This window comes from Prunus avium, chromosome 6, assembly GCF_965620075.1.
Source record: "Prunus avium chromosome 6, drPruAviu1.hap1.1, whole genome shotgun sequence".
Lineage (NCBI taxonomy): Eukaryota > Viridiplantae > Streptophyta > Magnoliopsida > Rosales > Rosaceae > Prunus > Prunus avium.
Genome location: NC_142289.1, coordinates 36,193,648 through 36,214,632, shown reverse-complemented (window position 1 = coordinate 36,214,632; position 20,985 = coordinate 36,193,648). Strand labels below are relative to the sequence as shown.

General features: G+C 37.6%; 5 protein-coding genes and 1 non-coding gene across 6 annotated transcripts; 4 read left to right on the top strand and 2 right to left on the bottom strand.

The window, feature by feature from the left end:
- The first annotated feature begins 1,598 nt into the window (after positions 1-1,598).
- On the top strand, positions 1,599-3,176 carry LOC110750789 (pathogenesis-related genes transcriptional activator PTI6-like). The gene has a single exon (XM_021951154.2). It carries the CDS (start codon positions 1,960-1,962, stop codon positions 2,812-2,814), a length of 855 nt encoding a protein of 284 aa, XP_021806846.1. The 5' UTR covers positions 1,599-1,959; the 3' UTR covers positions 2,815-3,176.
- Positions 3,177-8,120: 4,944 nt separating this feature from the next.
- On the top strand, positions 8,121-9,325 carry LOC110750810 (eukaryotic translation initiation factor 2 subunit beta-like). Its single transcript, XM_088254732.1, has 6 exons — positions 8,121-8,177; positions 8,300-8,355; positions 8,544-8,801; positions 8,884-9,032; positions 9,112-9,254; positions 9,300-9,325. The coding sequence occupies exons 2-6, from the start codon at positions 8,308-8,310 to the stop codon at positions 9,323-9,325; spliced, it is 624 nt and encodes a 207-aa protein (XP_088110858.1). The 5' UTR covers positions 8,121-8,177; positions 8,300-8,307.
- Positions 9,326-12,188: 2,863 nt separating this feature from the next.
- On the top strand, positions 12,189-15,712 carry LOC110750790 (eukaryotic translation initiation factor 2 subunit beta). Its single transcript, XM_021951155.2, has 10 exons — positions 12,189-12,345; positions 12,673-12,725; positions 13,376-13,484; positions 13,583-13,638; positions 13,720-13,774; positions 13,873-13,967; positions 14,075-14,220; positions 14,452-14,594; positions 14,794-14,879; positions 15,459-15,712. The coding sequence occupies exons 2-10, from the start codon at positions 12,678-12,680 to the stop codon at positions 15,534-15,536; spliced, it is 816 nt and encodes a 271-aa protein (XP_021806847.2). The 5' UTR covers positions 12,189-12,345; positions 12,673-12,677; the 3' UTR covers positions 15,537-15,712.
- Positions 15,116-15,200, top strand: LOC148294125 (small nucleolar RNA SNORD34). The gene has a single exon (XR_015836958.1). It is a non-coding gene; the product is annotated as a small nucleolar RNA SNORD34 (small nucleolar RNA).
- A 590-nt stretch (positions 15,713-16,302) lies between the features above and the next one.
- LOC110750792 (uncharacterized) lies at positions 16,303-18,067 on the bottom strand. The gene is made up of 4 exons (XM_021951157.2): positions 17,624-18,067; positions 17,429-17,508; positions 16,884-17,118; positions 16,303-16,681 (listed from the first exon to the last, which is right to left on the bottom strand). The coding sequence occupies exons 1-4, from the start codon at positions 17,712-17,714 to the stop codon at positions 16,566-16,568; spliced, it is 522 nt and encodes a 173-aa protein (XP_021806849.2). The 5' UTR covers positions 17,715-18,067; the 3' UTR covers positions 16,303-16,565.
- Positions 18,068-18,214: 147 nt separating this feature from the next.
- LOC110750788 (methylesterase 17-like) lies at positions 18,215-20,344 on the bottom strand. Its single transcript, XM_088255416.1, has 4 exons — positions 19,981-20,344; positions 19,744-19,884; positions 19,236-19,370; positions 18,215-18,589 (listed from the first exon to the last, which is right to left on the bottom strand). The coding sequence occupies exons 1-4, from the start codon at positions 20,275-20,277 to the stop codon at positions 18,308-18,310; spliced, it is 855 nt and encodes a 284-aa protein (XP_088111542.1). The 5' UTR covers positions 20,278-20,344; the 3' UTR covers positions 18,215-18,307.
- Between the last annotated feature and the right edge of the window lie 641 nt (positions 20,345-20,985).

Below are 20,985 nucleotides of genomic sequence, written 5' to 3'. Positions count from 1 at the left end.
ACCCAATCCCTTGCTTAAAATAATCCTATGGCTGCACCTTACCAAAATAGACTATCACAATTTATTCTAGGCAGTGATTTTTATTTTCTTATTTTTTTTTATTTTTTTAAAAGGTAATGTAATGAATGGACCGACTTAGGTTTGAAGGAGTCAAGAAGAAATAAAAATTGTGTCCAGCTGATATTTCAATGGCTGATCATGACATGCCCTCGCATGCACCTATTAGGAGAGGAACTGCAACAGTAAAAAAGTAAAACATCTTCCCAATTCCTAGGTGGAAAGAAAGCATCTGAAAGAGAAAAAGGGTGTTCCTCCCGGCATGCTTTTTGAGGACACAACATACACAGAGACGGTAAAAAGGCAGAGAAAAAGAGCTACATACAACTGCGTGGTCGGTTTTACAAACATGTAAATTAAAATTGGTTTAATCACAATTGTTTATCCGGCTATCGTGGTAATATCTCAAGTCAATCACGCATATTGTACATGATTCATTTAAGTTATTCTCGTCAGCTGAAGCTCACTGTACTATAATAAGCTTAATCATCCGAGTCGAGACCAATGGACAAAATTATTGTATACAATCTGTTTTTTCAGTAGCTTTTTAGTCTTTGGTGAGAAAAGTGTTGTATTGTATGCACCATTTATGGATCTCTGCCGACAATATAGACAGGACAATGTTGGCTGAACTCTAGTGTGCTTAAATTACAAAGATAGACTAAAAGAAAGAAAGACATAATTAAAAAGAGGGTCTACTGTTTTAGATCCAATTGATTAAAAAGATGGGGAAGAAAAATCAAGGGGAAGGGACGACTTGGGGCAATTTGTGAGCGTCAAGGGGGGTTGTTTTTTTTCGGTGGAATAAACGTAACGAGAGTTTAGGGGTTGGGGACGAGGGAAGAAGAGGGCAACTGACACGTCAATAGAGGCAGCTGGAGGCAGGTTTCCCGCTTTATACTCCCCGACATGACTCATGAACCATGACCCGCTCACACACTCACTCACGAGAAAACTACATACATTACCCATTTCGAATAGATAATATTAAACAATTGAATTGTTATTCGCACTCTTATGTCATTTCGCCAAAAAAATAATTGATACTTTTTCAATCTCTCTTTTTTGTGACGTAATACTCTATTCTAATTTATACTCGCTACATATCACGTGATGAGAAATATATGAAGAACGAATGTATGCACTAGAATTAATACATTTCTCTACGATTTACATACCTTATAGATGTACTCGACTAAATTACTCCTCTAATCGGATGTTCGATATAAAATTAAAGACACCTTAAACCGATCAGAAGAATCATTGATTAACAAAGACTAGGTAGCAAACCTATGTGCCACACGTTTAACATTAGACCTTAGCATCATCATCGCTCAAGCAAAGGCAACAAAGCAGAGATGATTTCGGAAAAGATAAGTGTGAATAACAATTATGTTTAAAACAAGTTAAAAAACAGCAGTAAAGTTGAGAAATTAAAGCTAACAGAGTGAGGTTAATGTATTAACTACTCAAATACTAAGTCCACTCCCACTCTTATGTATCCATGGCTCCATGCACTATATATACCCTTGACCCTTCCCATTGCTCTCCGTTTTCCTCCTCTTCTCCGCTTCTCTCTCTCTCTCTTCCCAAACCTGCAAAGGGGTTTTAGTACGATTTCTTATCTGCCAAAAGCCCCTTCTAGCTAGCTGGCTAGGCGCTCCTCCTCCCGTACTCTTCGCAGGCCTCTGCTTCCTCTTTTCCATCACCTTCTTTCTTTCCTCTTCGATCCACTCTGAAATCAATCACCCTTCTATAAAAGTTCAGATTCCACCTAAAACCTCACTCAGTACAACTCACTGGTACAGTTTTTTCTGTACATGCTTCTTTTGCCTTTCGCTTCTTGATGTCTCTCAAGAACAAACCCACATCTCCAATTTCATTTCCTCTCCCTCAAAACCCATGACGAGCTTCCAAACCATCTCGTCCGTAAACCCCATGGTCAAATTTTCGGAGCAAGTAACCACCATGACCAAGCTCATCACACACGAAAACCAAAACCCGCCTGTGAACCCGACCCATCTCTCACCAAAGCTCGTCCGGATCATACTCACAGACGCCGACGCCACCGACTCCTCCAGCGACGAAGAAGACAGCGGCGTACGCAGAATCAAACGACATGTCAGACAGATCAGCCTCGAGCTCTCTTCACCTTCCTCCTCCTCCTCCCCTTCTTCTTCTTCTTCATTTTCTTCGGCTCATTCCAAACGGCCCAGAAAAGACCAACGACCCACCAAGAAACTCGGGTCGAGGTCGCCGGGATCCGACCACACTCGGCGGAACAAGTTCCGAGGAGTCCGCCGGCGACCATGGGGCCGATGGGCAGCGGAGATCCGTGACCCGACCCGGAGAAAACGGGTCTGGCTCGGAACCTTCGACACGGCGGAGGAAGCTGCCACTGTTTACGACAGAGCCGCAGTGTTGCTCAAAGGTCCTGACGCCGTCACCAACTTTCCTAACGCCGCTATGACGGAAGCCACGGTCGTTACTGACGTGGTGGTCCCGGCGGCGGAGGAGAGCTGCGGGTGCGGATCACCTACGCCCAACGAGGCTGCCACGTCGCCCACTTCCGTTCTCCGGTACGACGAGTTAACGCCGTTCGACGGTTTCCGTTACGGCGAGGTGGACGCCTTTGGGTTCGATATCGACCTGCCGTTAAGCCTGCCCGATATTATGTTGTCGAATAATAACAACTTTGCTCACGACGAGTTCGGCGAGTTTGACGTCAACGATTTCTGGGTTGACGTCATATGTTAAATTCACCAGGCACGCTTACACGTGTCGGATTCCACTGAAACACGTGGGTGCAAAGGAGTATTTTGTAATTTCGTTCGGGACTGTGCGGGTGAGTATTGTGACGTGGCATAGTAGGACTGGGAGCGGAAGCTGAGTGTATAATGTGGAATTACCAAAATGCCCAATTAGTTTTGGCTAGTCAAACGACGGAGTGTTATATATGAGTAAAGCCGATTTTATCTAATTATATTCGGCGATTTTGTGAGAATCCTTTGTACTTTGTTTTTCTTTTTCTATTTATAAAATTATTGGTGTTTAATTGTAATTAAAAAAGATTATTAATTTATTTTATATTGTCAATGAGAATTTAGAAGCTTTGGAGACTTTGAGGTGGGAAAAAATCATAAATGAAGGAGTGCTTTGATTCCTTGGACATCACGCCTAGCGTTGAAAAGCAAAAGGCATAATTATTATTATTGATTTCGGCTAAATTAAATATTAAATATTAAAATGGAGAAGAATATATAATATGCCTTGTTGTGAATAATATAAAAAAATGGAATGAATTTTCTTTCTAATTCTTTGGCTTTGGCTTTGGCTTTGGCTTCGGCTTCGGCTGTCACTGTTTATAGTGGCACACTTGGAGGAAGGCTCAATACTTTTTGACACGTGTTGAAAACGGGCTGCTTTCAGATTAGCAAACTGGTCAGGAGTTTGGATTTTGTCGGATATCCTTGACGGGCTCCATCGCATATTATATAAAATAAACTATTAAATAAGACGACAATATCTAATCACATTGCCTTTTCTCTTTTTTGTTTCTCTTTCTTTTTCAAGTAATCTAAATTGCTTTGTTTTTGTTGATAATGTCAATATTTGGTAAAGATAATTTTGTAGTGGGTTCATAATAAGGTGAATCCGTGAAACCTGTTTTTTTGTGTACATAACAAAACTGATATTGGATGCCACGCTATATGGAAGAAAATAATCCATTTTATAAATGAATTATTGTGAGCGTCGTATCGATTCACATATATCTAGCCAGAAATCATTCGAATTGGGTATAGACAACTAATCATAAAACTCATATGAGACGTTCACATGAAAATCATTGGTATAAGTCGAGAGCAAGTATCATAGTCACTGTGATATCTGGAACATATAAAATTTTCTCCTTTCCTTTAGAGTGCTTGACACCCAGGTTCGAATAACTCCTCATTGGTATAATAAATGGATTTCACCCTATTATTATACTGCGCTTGAAGACTCTTTCAACACAAAGTTGACGTTAAATGGCAGCCACAGAGCCATAAATATATTTATCATAAAATAAGATACAATAATAGAAAGGCTGAAATTCCATATAAGGTAATAGGATCACTAAGCTCCATCAAGAATCCTAATCTATCTTATTACATATACTGTTGAAATCCTAATCTATCTTATTACATATACTGTTGAAATGGAGAAATACAAGAACCAACTAGGCTAGTGTGGGGTCCACATTGAACCGGTGGCTAGTCACTAGTGGTTAATAATCATAGCTTGAGGCTCTGGGCCCACACCAATGCATCATGATGGTATTTCAAATGGACCTGGTACAATTGCATAAAACAGCCAACGTGGCTACCGGCGGCTGCAAAGTTGGAATTTGAATTCCCCAATTCAAGGGGAATGAAGATTTCATTTTCTTTAGATACAAGCTATTGTGAAATTAGTTTAATCTATGAGGAGGGATTCGAATTCAACACCCAAAAACCAAAAAACGAGTTCTCTGTTCTAATCAATTGGCCTAATCCAAATTTGCGATATCGGGAGCTGTTTGGGGAGCATCAAAGAAATTTGGAATTAGCATGCTTGAATTGAAAAGGCGTGGTTGAATGGGGATTTGGTGGGTCCTACGGTTGGTGACCAAACAGATATGAAAGTAACCAAAGCCCAATCGACAGCCGCCTCCCACTACTAATACCAACAATTATTAATTTTATTTGAATCTTAATCCCAAATAGTAGATTTAGGTGCCAAATTGCCGATGCATTTTGGAGTTAATTGGTTGTTTTGTCTTTGCTCAGCAGCAGTAAGTCCAACCCACATGGTATTATAAAAAACAAAATGTGACGTATAATACCATTAATCCAATAATATCCTACTTCTAAATTTTTATTTTTGTATGTCATTGTCATCACTGTTTGCTTCCCAAACTCACACAAAGGCATACATTTTTGTTGTATTGATCCGTTGTTCGTCGGTAGAGCCTTTTTTTAAGGACTTTTTCGATTAAGAGGGGTAACTAATAACATACTAAATTTACACAAATTATACGGATACTAGAACTCAAACATATAACTTTTCACGAGGGAGCATTTACTCTAAATCACTACACTAATGGAGTTAATATAACTATTTACTGGTCGGACATTTGTGGAAGACTTAAAGCAGACGGAGCAGGCATTAAATTAGTGAGGAAAACGACCCATCAAGTGAAAGAAGAAGATATTTATCTTGGAATGTTATGAAATCCCTAAATTTAAAACTGGAGATACGTACGTATTTATAACGTCTACACAAAAGTGTGACAAGAGACAGTACGGACTGCATTTTGAGGGGCAAAAACATAAAGACACCCAGCAAAGTTTAAAGATATTCAAGCCCCACCTGCAAATGGATAAGAACAACCAACCCAAACGTACAAAACTCTAATGGGCACTGCATGATATATATATATATATATATATGTTGCTGGAGACTAGCTAGCTACTGGTGAAGTGGGAATAAATGGTTTCATTTTTCCATAATTTATGGCTGCAATTTTCAATTAATATCCAGGCATGCAGCTCATGACAATGTTAAATAATAGATAAAACAAAAACCAATTGAACAAAAATGGAACATGGGAATTGGAGAATGGAAATGCTTGGAGTATTTTAGTTAAGGATTGATTACATATTTCTAATTTCGACGGTTGAATTGTATTTAAGAGACTACCAACACATTTAATGAATACAATCCAACGGACCAAGATTACAAATATATAACTGTTTGGACCAAATCTCACGTGTCATGGCTTAACCCATATGCTATGATTAAAAGAACGTGGGATGATCGAACTTCCCTCCCATTAGAGAAGTGCGGAGTGAGGGAGACACGACCTAGTCATTTGAACCCCATTACCATGAAGAGGAGGATGGGATGCGCAAATTTAGGGAAGTGGGGCTAAACCCAAGGACTCAAAGCGCTATAAAAATCCGACTAGACCTCCAGCAAAGGTACAAGAAATTCAATTGAGCACTAAGAGTCCACTGCACAAACACTGACTTGAGCATCGGAGTGGCTTTTGCATGTACTCACCCCATTTTCATCGTTCATTCTCGGGAACGCAATCCGAAGTTCTTTTTCAACCAAGGAAGTGTACGGACTTCAGTCAAGAACTTATGGAGGTATTTCTTCCTAAAAGAAATCCGGCTCCAACAGTAACCAATCCTTAACATAAAATATTTATTGAAGAATCTCCCTGAGAAGTGCTTATGCGGAATTAATGTCCTAAACCCTAAAACAAATATAAATAGTAGGAAAATTATGTCCTAAATTGGGGTATCGTAATTTAAAATCGTGGTGGCTAAATTTTATGGGTTTTGGATTTGATTTTTCAACACCCAACCACACCCACATATGAGTGTATATTGTTTTTAGCTTGGGAAACGAAGAAAAACAGAAACCAAAAAAGAGGTGGAAGGTTCGCCGAAGTTGAAAGCATGTCCTATAAATTTCGTAATTGACTTTTCCAAGCAGTGCTTTTTGATTTTCGATGAGAGAAAAACAAGAAGCTGTACATCCCAATATTGGACTAAACAAAGACCGTCCATTGATCAAGTCTTCCAATGACAATGTCATGTCACCCTCCAACCAAAAATTTTTTAAAAAAATTTGAAGGTTGGAGAGAAATTTCCAAGTGATAGGGTAAAGCCAAATTGGAAGGTGAAATGCTGTTGGAAAAAGCATAAAAACAGAGCGGGCGGAAACAAGCAGCATGCACACTTTGACCTCGAATGGATTGAATTTGAAATAAAAGTTGGACAGTCAAGGTTCTTAGAACTTTCCCAATCTATTTTCCATCGAAATAATCGACGCAGCAAGCCCCACAGTGTTTCTTGTCTCTCTGGTAATTTTAATTTACAAAGTCGAATCTCTAGTCAAATGTACACACTTGAATTCAAATGTAAAGCCTAACTTATCTTCTCTGTCTTATGTTCGTCTGCATTTCCTGGCATTCTATCATGTCGCTTTTTGTACGTCTTTGGCTTTATCAATGAATTCTCTTTCTCAAAAAAAAAAAAAAGTTCCTATTTCAGTTATAATTTTTTTAACTTTCAACTTTAACAACACAAAAAGGATCATCTAGTAACTGCTTATATAACCACTTGTTGCAAAAACTTGAGCTATCGAGGAATGATCTAATAATTAGTAATCACATGATCATAGATTTATTTAGTAAAGTAATCTATATACAATGGGCTATGTAAAAGTTCTGCAAAATACTAATCCTAGAATGATCATGGCTAAATCTGGATAGGTAATCGGAAAATGAAATTATCAAGCCCAATATGAAGAAATAATTGAAAAGTGAATTTGGAGATTGTATTTTAGATTCGGGTACTCTTACATAGTATTTTTTTGAAAATATATATATATATATAATTTTTGGTTCTAAATTCTAACACACCAACTCGCTCGTGTTCATAAAATATTTTATTTATACTAAATAATATATTGACATATTATTGATGGAGCAAATTGGGTGATTCTGGTACCGGCCCAAACCTTTTCTTAAACAAAATTTTGTATTAGAGTTGGGTTCAGAAGCAGCCAGGCCCATGTAGTCCAAGTCAAGAAAGAGGCAAGAAGATTCCCAAATAAGCTTTTTTCTTCTTCTTTTCCGGCCGAAGAAGATAAGTTATTGAGGGCACCCCACAAAGCAAGTTGTAGGAAAATAACAGTTCCATCCACAAGACAACTTTTTTCTTTGCTTTTGACGACAACTTGAGACTTTGAATTTTATCAATCTGCTTCATATAAAAACCTAAGCTATTATTTTCCAATTTTTATAAAGCTAATATATTTCCTATTTCTTTTTTTTTTGGGGTCAAAATATATTTCCTTTTTTTTTTGTGGTCAAAATATATTTCCTATTTTGTGTGGAAATCTTGATTTGACTGGGACATATCAAACCCTATGCGTGATGGACAAGCAACAAGAGACCTTACGCACTCGTATAAATACCATGCAAATTATATAACTCACAAAAACAATTATAACGTACACAGAAAAGAGCAAAGCGATTAGACAAACACTCACAGTCAAAGAGGAGGAAGAGATTTCTTTAATTTGTAAGTGTCTTTAATTCTCCTGATCTTTTACTTGTTCTAGGGATTCAAAAAACCCTAATTGTTCTTCGTTCTCTACGGTTTAGTTGCTTTGTATGCTTGTCCAACTCTTTGCGTTTTTGCAGCAAACGACATGGCAGATGACAATCAGAATAAGATGAAGAACGAGGTGGTACCAGATGTAAGTTTCAGGTTTTTGTAATTGCACCTCATCCGAATGATCATGTGAATAAAGATGAGGTGCAATAACACTCAAATTTCCAACTCACCTCCCCATGTCGCAATATCTATCTAATTTCGTCTACTTTAATCTTCCATCTTTTCTCTTTGCTAGATCTAAGTATTGTGGTTATTCATCCTTTTTTGCAGATTGCCCCTTTTGATCCTACGAAAAAGAAGAAAAAGAAGAAGGTTGTATTTCAGGATACTACTGAAGATTCTGTGGAAAAGTTGGCTGAGAAAACAGAAAACCTGGCAGGTTGTTCAATTGAAACCAAAGACAGTGGCGATGCAGTGGAAGATTTAAATGGTTTAGAGGGCGCTGGTGATGAGGAAGGGGAAGGAATTGTTCTAGAGGCTCCATCCTATCCTTGGGAGGGGAGCGATCGTGATTACACATATGAGGAGGTGTGTAAATTATTTAATCTCCATTACAGATCTTTCACAGTGATGGTTCCTTTTACTTATTTTTTCTATGCAATGTCTGCAGATTCTTGATAGGGTGTTTAACATTCGGAGTGAAAATAACCCGGACCTGGCTGGAGATAGGAGGTGTAGGACAATTTTGAGGCCTCCACAAGTACTTCGTGAGGGCACAAAGAAAACTATTCTTGCGAATTTCATGGATGAGTGCAAGACGTACGTTTGTTTCTCTCTATTTAGTTAAAAAGATTAAAATGCTTATTCAATATAAAACCCTTCTATCTTAAAATTACAGGTTGCATAGGCAGCCCGATCACCTCATGGCGTTCTTGCTGGCTGAACTGGGGACAAGTGGATCACTTGATGGACAACAGAGGTTGGTTGTCAAGGGAAGATTTGCACCCAAGAATTTCGAAGCAATACTGCGGGAATATGTTAGTAAGTACCTAGTTCTGTGGTTTGATTTATTTATTTTTATTACAGCTTTTAATCTGGCATGGTTCAATTGATAGTGTTCGATTGACTAGGCAGGCATGCTTGACAGTTATATCTTTCCTTTTCTATGTGCTATCTAGTTTTTCACACTTGTTACTACCGTTTCATTTTTGCTTATGTAACTTCTTTTTTTCCAGATCAATATGTCCAATGCAATGGGTGCAAAAGTCCAGACACTATACTTTCAAAGGAGAATCGTCTCTTCCGTCTCAGATGCGAGAAGGTAACAGTCTTAGAATTTAGTATTCTCTAATATTAGTTGGCTGTTGGTTTGCTAATTTTAATCGGTGGAATATGCTACCAATTTTGTATCCTCTGTGTTTCTGGTTTTAAAATTCTAAAAAATAAGTGTATTTTGTCTGGCTTTCTTTTGCAGTGTGGTGCTGATCGAACAGTTAATCCAATTAAAGCTGGCTTTGTGGCTCGTGTCGGACGAAGGAAGACATGATCTTAATTAGCCTGTTGTGTCGAATCCTCATAGTTTACTAGTTGCTAATGGATTTTTGAGTTGCGTGTTTGGCATCCACAACAATAACATTTTTACTGTGACGTTTGGGTATTGAGGAAGATTTTCTCTTGTTCTGCTTAGTGATTACAGACCTTCCTATACTTTGGTTTTTGCCAGTGCTGCTCAATTTTTTGATGTTTAGTGATAATTCTGAGACGTTTGATTTGAATGTGCTTTTTCCTCTGCATGTTTCTCTTGCAAGTTAGACCGTCACCCCTTGCGATGATGGGATTGGATTCGATATATCTGATTCGAATGGGTCGTGTGTCACAATCTTTTAGGCACTGTGGGTTAGTTTAGTGAATGAGGAGTTGAATTGCATGATGATTGCTACTCATTACTCAAAGAGTTATGGGCATGCTTGGTGTTGAAGGACCAATTAATAATGGAAATTGGTTACCACCCGAGAATGCGTTCAAATTCCCCCTCCTTCAATATAACTTGTATAGGAATAAAAATAAAAACTGAAACCCATTGAAGAATCCTCGACAAGGTTACGATATACCCGCAGAGGTTACCATCATGTTTCCCTACATAACTCACCGAAATTTTGGTGTTCATAATGAAAACTTGAAACAATTTGCGGATGCCAAAATATTCCTTAGAATTTGATAGATGGGTTTTGGTACAACATCGCAAACACGATTACAAAATATATTACAAGGATTAGTAGAAACATAAAAAGAAAAAGAGTCTGAGACATATGCGATAATAATAGTAATTGAAGTGTTGATCCTTACTGAATTTTCAATGTAGATGGCTCTGCCTGCCTATCTCCATAATATGTAGGGTTTTGTAGAGTACACTCGACTAGACTTTTCCAATTATCACACAGCGGGTGGAAAAGCTTTTCACAAGATGTTGTACAAGCTTGACAGTGATGCAACAAGCATTACATACAACCATATGATACATGAATTCATGGTTGCATGCACGAGCTCTTTTCCGTTGGCACTGTATATTAAAGCATTATGCAGAAAAACTTTAATAAAGGCATGTGCTAGTAAGCATGTACTGATAATTATGCCGTCTGCAAGCATGTGGCTGCAATGTTCTTTCTAATCATCTTTGTCTTGCTGACTTGGATATGCAGATCAAACTCATGAAGGAGATGTGATGTACTTCACTAAACTACATGAAATTCATAAAAATAAATTACTACTGAACTTGAGAAGGTATGTAATCACTTCTCTTATTCTTTCGTCATATAATATATTTGTTGTTCAAATCTTACCATTGAGCAGTCTTTGCCTTTGATTTGATCTCCCTTTTAACTATTGCGGCCTCGTTTTCTTCATGGGATTGTTACCAAAACGAACTTACAGAGGTTCTGTAACAGCAATTCAGCAGAACTATATGTCAAGCTTGCAACAAAAAATCTATGGGAATCCTTCCAATTTCGTTGTATGGCGGTAAATTCGAGTAGTTTCTTGGCAACAAGTTTCTGCCCTGCCTCAAGGTAAAGGAATCTCCCTCTCTGGCGTCCCATTTTTGTGTATTTAATATTTAAATAGTATAGTACTAGCTGCCATGGCCTCTCACTCTGTGGTGCAACTCCAGTCTCTCCAGTCCAGTAACCTCGAGACACTGACCTCACTCTCTGCCCAAGGTAATAATAACCTGATTTTATTTTTGCTAGATAGTTGACAGATTATTAATCGATCAACTTTGGTGATCCTTGTAACGGCCCAAACCTTTTCTCCAACCAAAATTGTGTTACAGTTGGGTTTACAAGAAGCCAAGCCCTTGTATTCCTAGTCAAGAAAGAGAACAAGTCACAATGGGAGAGGCCAGATTTCCAAGAAGGGTTTTATTAATTTTATTTGGGCGAAAGTTGCCAAATGGCCACAACTCCCAAATATTGCTTTATATCACAAAACATTATTGAGGTTCATGAAATTATCAAATTGCATTCTTCTTATATTTTTGTGTCATTCATGATTTGATGAAACTTACTTCGAGAATATGGTCACGCGATCGCGTCGCATCATTGTATTTGACCCATTTAAATGACAGCAAGACGACATTGATGTTCAACTTACAATTTTAAGGACGGTAATAATCAATTTTGGGTAATGTCAAACTTATCATATTTTTATACCACATTGTGTACCATATTTCTAATAGAAGTGGAGCCCACCAATACAATGTGGCCCACCTCTATTTAAAAAGTGATACACAATGTGATAAGTCTAGCATTTTCCATCAATTTTTATGTGAGTGACGGAAATGAGGAGTTTGGCAAACATCAAGCATCATCTGCGAAAAAAATCCCTGTTTTTAGTTAGCATGTGCGTGATGGGCAAGCAACAAGAAAAACTGAAATCCAAGGCCCAATGGGCTATTAAGCTCTTTTTAGGCCTTGTTGCACGTGTATAATTCCTCCCAACTCACCCACAAATAACTAGCAAAAAAAAGAAAACGAATAAACTACAGAGAAAAGAGCGAAGCGAAACACTAACAGGCGAAGAGCGAGAGCTAGGGTTTCCAAAATCGCCAGTTGTTTACCCAATCTTGGTTTGCTCTGTATGATTCTTGACCTCTTTGCGTTCGTTCTTTTTTTATTTATTTATGGTTTTGTTTGTGTTTTTAAAGCTTTGGCCGGGATGGGGGAATTCAAGCAATGCTTGCTTGAATGGATTTCTGATTTTTGTTTCTTTTAATAAATGGTGTTTATGTATCGCAATCGTTCTGGGCTTTATTTATATTTGGTTCTGTGCTAGGGTTTTTCTGATTTCTAGGTTTGGTTTTCTTGAAATAGTTCGACATAGAGAGATTATGAGTTATAGGGCTTGTTTGGTTCTCGGTGTATGGGTTTGGTCCTTGATAGATATTGTTTCACTTGTTTTGCAGCAAACATGGCAGATGACAATCAGAATGAGGTGAAGGACGAGGTGGTACCAGATGTAAGTTTCAGGTTTTGTTAATTGCACCCCATCCGATAGATAAGTTTCAGGTCTTATATGATTGAAATTTGGATTCCCTACCTGTTGTGCATTAAGTTCATTTTGGAATTTAAGATAAGGTATTGTTCCGGTTTTCTTTGGAGAATTGCTGAATTTTTTATTTGAGAATTCTAATAATTACTTCAGCTTTGAGACCTAATTTGGCTATTGGAGCTTGAATACGATTATAGAATGAAATTGGACTAGATATTCCCCTAAGGCTCACCTGTGAATTTTGTCAAAAGTTTCCTTTGCTTGCAACTATTTGCAGTCTGGAAACTATATTATCTATTACAATAAAAGAAATAGGAGAAATATATGGCTGATAAAACGTTTCTGCTGGAACAGTGCATCTTTATCTATTTGGGAGTGTCAGTCTTCCATGAAGTTTCCCTTTAGATGTATAAGAAACCAATGAGAAAAATTGTGCTGGTTCATTTTCGAGGGGAAAGTTTATCCAGATCCTTCAGCATTCTCCAAAAATTGTGATCCCCTGGCTAGAATTTGGTGGTTCAGAATGGAAGTGTAGTTAGCTATATCGATGTGAAGGTGTGATACCTCGAGTCTCTTGACTAGAGCTAAGTATTGTGGTTCTTCATCCTTTTTTGCAGATTGCCCCTTTTGATCCTACTAAAAAGAAGAAAAAGAAGAAGGTTGTAATTCAGGATACTACTGATGATTCTGTGGACAAGTTGGCTGAGAAAACAGAAAACCTGGCAGGTTGTTTAATTGAACAACTGTTGATTATGCTGTTTTCTTTTACAATTATGTTATACATGCATCACCATTGGTGGTACTTATCTTTTTGGTCATTGCAGTTTCTGATGGGCAGGAGAGTACATTTTCTGGTTTGAAAAAGAAGAAGAAGAAGCCAGTAAGTTTCCAAGCTTTTCTACTGTCTACAAGCAGAATCTTTTTCCTAGTTATTGATTTTTGGTGGTGGATGTGATTATAGGTTGAAACCAGTATCTTGAATGAAGACAGTGGTGATGCAGTGGAAGATTTAAATGGTAAGTGTTTTAACTTTTTTTTTTTAACCTTCTAAAATGCCTGCAACCTTTATGTCATTAAAAAAATTGTTTAAGATTTTATATTTTTGGCCTTTTAGAGCACGCTGGTGAGGATGAGGAAGGAGAAGGAATTGTTCTTGAGGCTCCATCCTATCCTTGGGAGGGGAGCGATCGTGATTACACATATGAGGAGGTGTGTAAATTATTTCATCTCCATTACAGATCTTTCGCAGTTCAGTGATGGTTCCTTGACCCCTGTACATATATGTTTTATTTATTTTTTCAATGCCATGTCTGCAGCTTCTCGATAGGGTGTTTAACATTCTGCGCGAGAATAACCCAGAGCTGGCTGGAGACAGGCGTAGGACAGTTATGAGGCCTCCACAAGTACTTCGTGAGGGCACAAAGAAAACTGTTTTTGTGAATTTCATGGATCTGTGCAAGACGTATGTTTCAGTTCCCTTGTCTGATAGACCAAAACCGTCATTTTTTTTTATCTCATCTGCATTATATGTTTCCTTCCTTATATTTAAATTATTTTGGCCATTCGAATCTCCCTCTGTTGGTTTCTCAGTTTACCTTGGTGTTCATGTTTGTTTGTCATGCTATTTCTGTGGAAATGTCATATTTGACAAAGAAAAAAGACATTTTTTTTTGGTGGTGGATGGTGTGTACAGGATGCATAGGCAGCCAGATCACGTCATGGCGTTCTTGCTGGCTGAACTGGGGACAAGTGGATCACTTGATGGACAACAGAGGTTGGTCGTCAAGGGAAGATTTGCACCGAAGAATTTTGAAGGAATACTGCGGCGATATGTCAGTAAGTATCTACTTCTGTGGTTTGATTTATTTATTTTTATTACAGTTGTTAATCTGACATGGTTTGATTGAGTGTTCTGCAAGATGCATTGTTGATTAGGCCTGCTTGGCAGTTATATCTGTCATTTTCTATGTGTTATGTTGTGTTTCACACTTGTTACTATTGTTTCATTTTTTCTTATGTAACTTTTTTTTTCCAGATGAATATGTCATTTGCCTTGGGTGCAAAAGTCCAGACACTATACTCTCAAAGGAGAATCGTCTTTTCTTTCTCAGATGCGAGAAGGTAACAGTCTTAGAATTTAGCATTCTCTAATATTTTAGTTGTCTATTGGTTTGCTAATTTTAATAGTTGTGGTACTCTGGGCATGGATTGAATTCTATCCCATAGATTGGCAACCTCCTGGATCCACAGTACACCATACATCAGGCTTAGGATCAGCGGGATTGATTTATAGGAAGTTGTTAAGCAAATAAAGAAGGGTTTTAGCATTTTTAAGCTGCTACCTAACATCTTGTTCAAGAGGCCTATGATGATCTGAAGATTTGCCTACATTGTCCGATTTTTGCTCATGATGGAGTAACCTATATTATTTCTGAGGCCTCGTTTAAAATTTTGCTATTTTTGTTCTTTTTGTTCTTTTGAAGGGGTGGTGGGTGGGTATTGGGACAAAACCCTTAGGGTATAGGGTGAAGGAATACTTTTCTTGTTTTTTTTCCTCATATGCCCATAGTTTCTAGGTTAATCAATGCCATATGCTACCAATCTTGTATGTTTCTGGTTTTAAAATTCTTTAAAATTGAGTGTATTTTGTCTTACTTTCAGCTTCCCGGCTAATTTATTTGATAAATATTTCTGTTGCAGTGTGGTTCGGGGCGAACAGTTGCTCCAATTAAAGCTGGTTTTGTGGCTCGCGTTGGACGAAGGAACGCTGGGACATGATCTTAACCAAATATTTTGTACTCATGTTTTACTGGTAGTAGTTAATGGATTTTTGAGTTGTGTTTGGCATCAACAACAGTAATATTTTTGCTGTGACGTTTGGATATTGAGGAAGATTTTCTCTTGTATTGTTGTTTCACAGTTACCTCTGCTTAGTGATTACAGACCTTCCTATACTTTGGCCTTTGCTAGTGCTGCTCAATTATTTTCTGTTTAGTGATAACTCAGTGACATTTGAATGTGCGTTCGTGTGCCTGTCACTACGTGCAAGTTAAACCGTCACCCCTTGGGATGGGATTGGATTGGATCCGATATATCAGATTTGGATGGGTCGTGTGGCGCAATCTTTTTAGCAGTGTGTTAGTTTAGGTAGGTTAGTTTACTTTTGACGTAAAAGTCAATGAGGAGTTGGATTGACTGATGACTGCTACTCAAAGGGCTATGGGCATGCTTGGTGTTGATGGACAAAAACGAGAAATTGGTTTTTATCCACGGTCATGTGTTCAAATCCTTCTTCCCTAATAGTTCGTACCCAAAAGAAAAAAACAAAAACCCAGTAAAGAACAATTATGCATGTCGACAGAGGTTATGTTCAAATCCTTCTTCCCTAATAGTTCGTACCCAAAAGAAAAAAACAAAAAGCCGGTAAAGAACAATTATGCATGTCGACAGAGGTTATGATATATCGGTGGAGGTTTCTATTTTCCCCGGCATAGACTCACTGAAATTTTGATGCTGATGGAAATTTGTGAAATTTGGAACAATTTGCGGATGCCAAAAACATTCCTTAGAATTTGATAGATGGGTTTTGCTACAACATCACTAACACGATTACAAAATATATTATAAGGATTAAAATAAGTAGAAACAAAAAATAAAAAGAGTATAGTAATTGCAGTGTTGATCCTTATTGATTTCAATAGTGTAGATGGCTCTGTCTGCCTCTATTTGCATAATATGTTGTAGGGTTTTGTAGAGTTCACTGGACTAGACTTTTCCAAACTATCACACAGCCGGTGGAAAAGCTTTTCACATGATGTTGGACATGGCTATGAAGGCCAAGCTTGACAATGATGCAACAAATGGTATGTACATCTTCTGGTACACCTTCATCCCACTGCTCTTGTAATTCACTGTTGAAATACCTGCATTTTCCAAGACTTCCCAATTAATGTTATCGAAAAAATCTAAGCCATTCATCAAAGTTTCACTAGTCAGACAAATACGATTGTTTTTAAAATTAACAAGATCAATCGTGTTGATTAATTAATTAGTATTATAAATATTTAAAATCGACTTACAGTTTAACAAGAGAACATTTCTTTGCTCATATGTAGAAAAGAGTACCTGTATTATTATCTTTGTTGGCACATCCCTCAATGATGGTTTTATTCAGGAAAGCTACAGTGGCTTCGTTATGAAACCAGAAGTCTCTTTTGACCAAGTAGATGCATTTAAGCACATCCAAGGCGTTTTTTGAGCACCCTGTTCTATCACTGCAATAGTCTTCCTTCTCACTTGGCCCCACGTCCACTATTCCACTGAATGTCAGCTGCCCCTTCGGCGAGCAATGAGCAGGTACCTAATTATAACACCCACCAACACACTTACAATTCCTTCTTAGTTATTAACCAAAATTCATATTGTGTATGTATACCATCTATTTTTCTTTCCGGACATAACATATTATGCCAAACTGATTGATTAAATGAATTTTTCTTATAAAATATATTGCGGAACATAACATATCAGACTGTTGTTAATATGAATCATTGACCGAATGCGTTCTTTCTTATAGAATATAGTATCATGTTGACAATTTAATAACATAATATGTCAAAAATCACTCGAGAAGAGAACGGTGGTCTTTAGGTGAATTTATTTGCTCTTACTGTTTTGTTCGTGCAATAGTAAGCACTCATCCAACCCTCGAATGGGCTTAGATTTACATTGTCTGTAGGGTCTGTTTTATCTGAAAATCAAACCAAACATCATCAGTTCAGTACAAATAATTAATCTTGCCTTTTTCTTTTATTTTTTCCAAATCGTATATAAGAAGAACGATGAGATAGAAGAAGAATACATACTTGCATGAGCACTTTGAAACACAAGGAACATCCCCAGAGTGAAACAAATCAACCCAATCCTTCCACCAACAAAGCTCTTGTAATTTTCCATCCCTTCAAGAGAAACTGCGTGCTGCTGCTGTTTCTTCTTCTTCTTCTAAAAACTTATCTGGGATTAAGTCTAGGGAAAATTTATGCGCTATCGAAACATTTATAACCTTTACAAGGGGTTGAATTCTTCATTATAATTGGAGAAAAAGAAAAAAAAGACTAAGAGCCAAAAACATATGAATCTATCATGTCTGTTTCAGTATATGCCTAGTATATATGTAGCAACATTGATTTAACCAAGGATAACAAAACAAAGTCCATTTTCAGCAGACAAAATGAGACAACTATAGCTACTTTGGCTCTTATGTTTGAGCTGATAAAAACAAGAGTTTCATAGCTTATGGAATTTTCCCATCTGTTCTTTTCTGGTCATCTTATTGTGTTTAGTCCTGCTGTCCATAGGTGGCCCATCTAAGGATGGATAATATTCTTCTCCTCTGAATTCTCATTCTGCTTGGAAGTTTATTGGATTGGTTCTTTAAAGGCTTGAAATCCTCCGAATGAGTACAATTACTATGAAAATTTATTGTAATTTTGTGAGTGTTACAGAGCATTCAGAGAGAAAAACAAGCATGCACTTAAAAACTCCAAATTTTAAGAACATTTGATGGAAGCCAATGCTTTAACCAACAATCCAAAGAGAACAATTGGTGTGGAGAAAAATGGGCTATGATCACTATCCAGAACAAAGACTTGGGATGGTGGCCATCTCTTGATCATGGCATCTTGTTGCTCAGGCTTTATAACATGGTCCTGCATGGTCTTGATGTACACTCTTGGCACACAGTCAGCGGCATCTGCAGTTCGTTCGAATCGAGCACCCTGCAATGCCAGCACAGGTCCTGGCCTCAGCAGCATTGAAGCTAAAGTTGAGTCCTGAAACATTCAATACCAAAGAGAATTATAATAAATTCGGTATTTTGTTCCAACACATTGCGTCTTAAACTAAACCGCCCTGTAATAGAAGAGAAGTCAATTCTGTGGTAAATTTGAGATGGCCTGTTGTGGTCTTGGTGGTTTGGTGAGGTTGACACTTCATCAGTTTATATATCTTCCTGCTGCAGTTAATAGTGCACTTGGGGCTGGTTTGGTATGTTGTATTTAACTGGACTGAAATTCATATTGAATATTGATTGCACTGCAATGTGTTAGAATGTGCAGAGTCCCTCAGGGCTCTTCAGCAAAAAATGTATTTCAGGCTTGTATATTGGCATTTTAAGGGTCTCCAGTTTGGCATTTCAGGCTTCTTTCTGGTGTCGATTTTGACATTTTGGAATTTATAATTTGAAAGAATTCGTTTAAATTCTGCACAACACTGTCTAATATAAGGTTATACAATTTAGTATAATGTAATTCAATCTGGTAGACATAGGGTCCAATACGGCTATGATATAATTAAGTTCAAACCGTAGAGAAAAAAAAATGATCAAGGCCCCAAGGGGAAGACAAATATCAAGAAGTCTTACCATTTTGAGGCTTTAGAAGAAGAATATGTAAAATATGCGGTACTAGTACTGCTTACCTCTAGAGTGCTCATCTGATACAAGATTTGGTGCTGAAAATTCTCCTTCATTATGGCACTAGTTGGAGGCTGGTCAGGTCCCAACCCATATATGAATTTGACGACGTTTCCAAATGCAGATAAGTTGGGCTTTCCCTACTCCATAAATACAGAAAATTAGCAGACATGGGTTAGGCTAGTTGGTCAAGGCAATGTACCTACCTCCCTTGTACTCGAGTTCCATTTCCCTCCCTCATAGATTAGAGTAATTTAGAGTATTATCGATTGTATAAAAAAATAAAATAAACATATGAAATTAAACAAATAAGATAACAAGAATATAAAAACATAATACATCTATGAAAACAAAAATGTCAATGCAGTAGCATGCTTGAACACCATGGTACATAACTTTTCCCAGTGCTACTCAAACCCTTTGTGAACTCTCCTTAGACAAAAATAACATGAGTAAAGAACTAAAGGCTTAAGTTTTTCACCAAAAAAAGAGAGAAGAAGAAATGAATCTTACATCTTTGAAATCTTGATGGGTAGAAAATCCATGCTCTAACATGGTTGCTGCAACATATATTGCCATATGTATTTTGTTAGCAAAACTGTGTATAGCATCCGTCAAGCTCATGCCTCCTACACTGTGTCCCACAAGTACAACCTTTAGCATAGCAGACATTATTAATTAATCCCCCAAAAACTAAATCAACATAACATAATTAGCCTAATTAAGCAAGATTAATTAGGGTGAACTCACCTTTTCATCCCCTGGCAAATTGGACAAGAAGTTAATAAGAGGCTTGTTGTAGTCTTGGAAAGTGAGGATGGTGTTAGGGTCAGATTGGTCAATACCAGCACCTTTTAGGTCAAGGCATGTCACTTTGTAGCCTGATGCTTCCAAGAGACACCTGATCTTGTACCAGCACCAAGCTCCATGCCCTATGCCATGGATCAGAACCAAGTGATGCTGCTGCCGACGATGATGATGAGGGTACTTTGGTAACATTTCACTCTTTGTATGCTCTTTCTCTTCTTCCACTCTTCCTCCTGACATAGAGGATAGAGCTTCAGTTTTGTTTTAGTTTCCTCTGGCCTTACCTTATCATATGTGATGATAAGGTACATGTGATTTGATGTAATTTACTGACGTAGGAAGTTAACTAGTTGCTCTCCAACTGAGTTGCGTCACCAAGTAGCTATGCAACAAAAATGTCCTACGTTGGAGACAGGCCTGTGGATAATGTTTCTTACTAATTCATGTGTCTTTCTTTCTGATATGTCTCTTCGTTTGATGCATACATTACACACCTAAGATAGTTAGAGACATTTCCAATCAAACCAGAATGTGATGGCAGAAGATAAGGTTTTCCCTTTTTTCTTCTTTGAGCAAAGAGGATAGGGCAACAAAATCGACCCGACCTAACTACCCCCAATCACATTATAACTTGTAAGTAATTAAGGCACTCCAAAGGTTATTTTTATTGTTCTTCTTACCTTAACCTAGTAATCAACACTTGTGGACTAAGTTAAGTATTTTAGATCTCAATCGTGTTAAGACGCGCTTATCATGTTATTGTTCATTACAAACACTAATCATATCATAATAGTAAAACGTAATACTGAGAACACCAACTTATTACATCAATTTTGAAAACTAACTAATGTGGTAGTACTAGTAGTTCGTTTATTTTCATTGCGAGCCCACTCTAGATCTTCTTATTTTTCACAACAAATAAAAAAAGTGTCATATCAATTTATGTGT

Excerpts from the sequence above, each read along its gene's own strand:
- LOC110750789 (XM_021951154.2), top strand. The coding sequence starts at position 1,960 with ATGACGAGCTTCCAAACCATCTCGTCCGTAAACCCCATGGTCAAATTT.
- LOC110750810 (XM_088254732.1), top strand. The coding sequence starts at position 8,308 with ATGGCAGATGACAATCAGAATAAGATGAAGAACGAGGTGGTACCAGAT. Across the intron at positions 9,033-9,111 it reads TTCATGGATGAGTGCAAGAC|GTTGCATAGGCAGCCCGATC; the intron begins GTACGTTTGTTT and ends TTAAAATTACAG. Across the intron at positions 9,255-9,299 it reads AATACTGCGGGAATATGTTA|CTTTTAATCTGGCATGGTTC; the intron begins GTAAGTACCTAG and ends TTTTTATTACAG.
- LOC110750790 (XM_021951155.2), top strand. The coding sequence starts at position 12,678 with ATGGCAGATGACAATCAGAATGAGGTGAAGGACGAGGTGGTACCAGAT. Across the intron at positions 13,485-13,582 it reads GAAAACAGAAAACCTGGCAG|TTTCTGATGGGCAGGAGAGT; the intron begins GTTGTTTAATTG and ends TGGTCATTGCAG. Across the intron at positions 13,639-13,719 it reads AAAAGAAGAAGAAGAAGCCA|GTTGAAACCAGTATCTTGAA; the intron begins GTAAGTTTCCAA and ends ATGTGATTATAG.
- LOC110750792 (XM_021951157.2), bottom strand. The coding sequence starts at position 17,714 with ATGGAAAATTACAAGAGCTTTGTTGGTGGAAGGATTGGGTTGATTTGT. Across the intron at positions 17,119-17,428 it reads ACTATTGCACGAACAAAACA|GTACCTGCTCATTGCTCGCC; the intron begins GTAAGAGCAAAT and ends TGTTATAATTAG. Across the intron at positions 16,682-16,883 it reads CAACAAAGATAATAATACAG|GTATTTCAACAGTGAATTAC; the intron begins GTACTCTTTTCT and ends TGGAAAATGCAG.
- LOC110750788 (XM_088255416.1), bottom strand. The coding sequence starts at position 20,277 with ATGTCAGGAGGAAGAGTGGAAGAAGAGAAAGAGCATACAAAGAGTGAA. Across the intron at positions 19,371-19,743 it reads CCCATCAAGATTTCAAAGAT|GGAAAGCCCAACTTATCTGC; the intron begins GTAAGATTCATT and ends TTTATGGAGTAG. Across the intron at positions 18,590-19,235 it reads ATCAGATGAGCACTCTAGAG|GACTCAACTTTAGCTTCAAT; the intron begins GTAAGCAGTACT and ends TGAATGTTTCAG.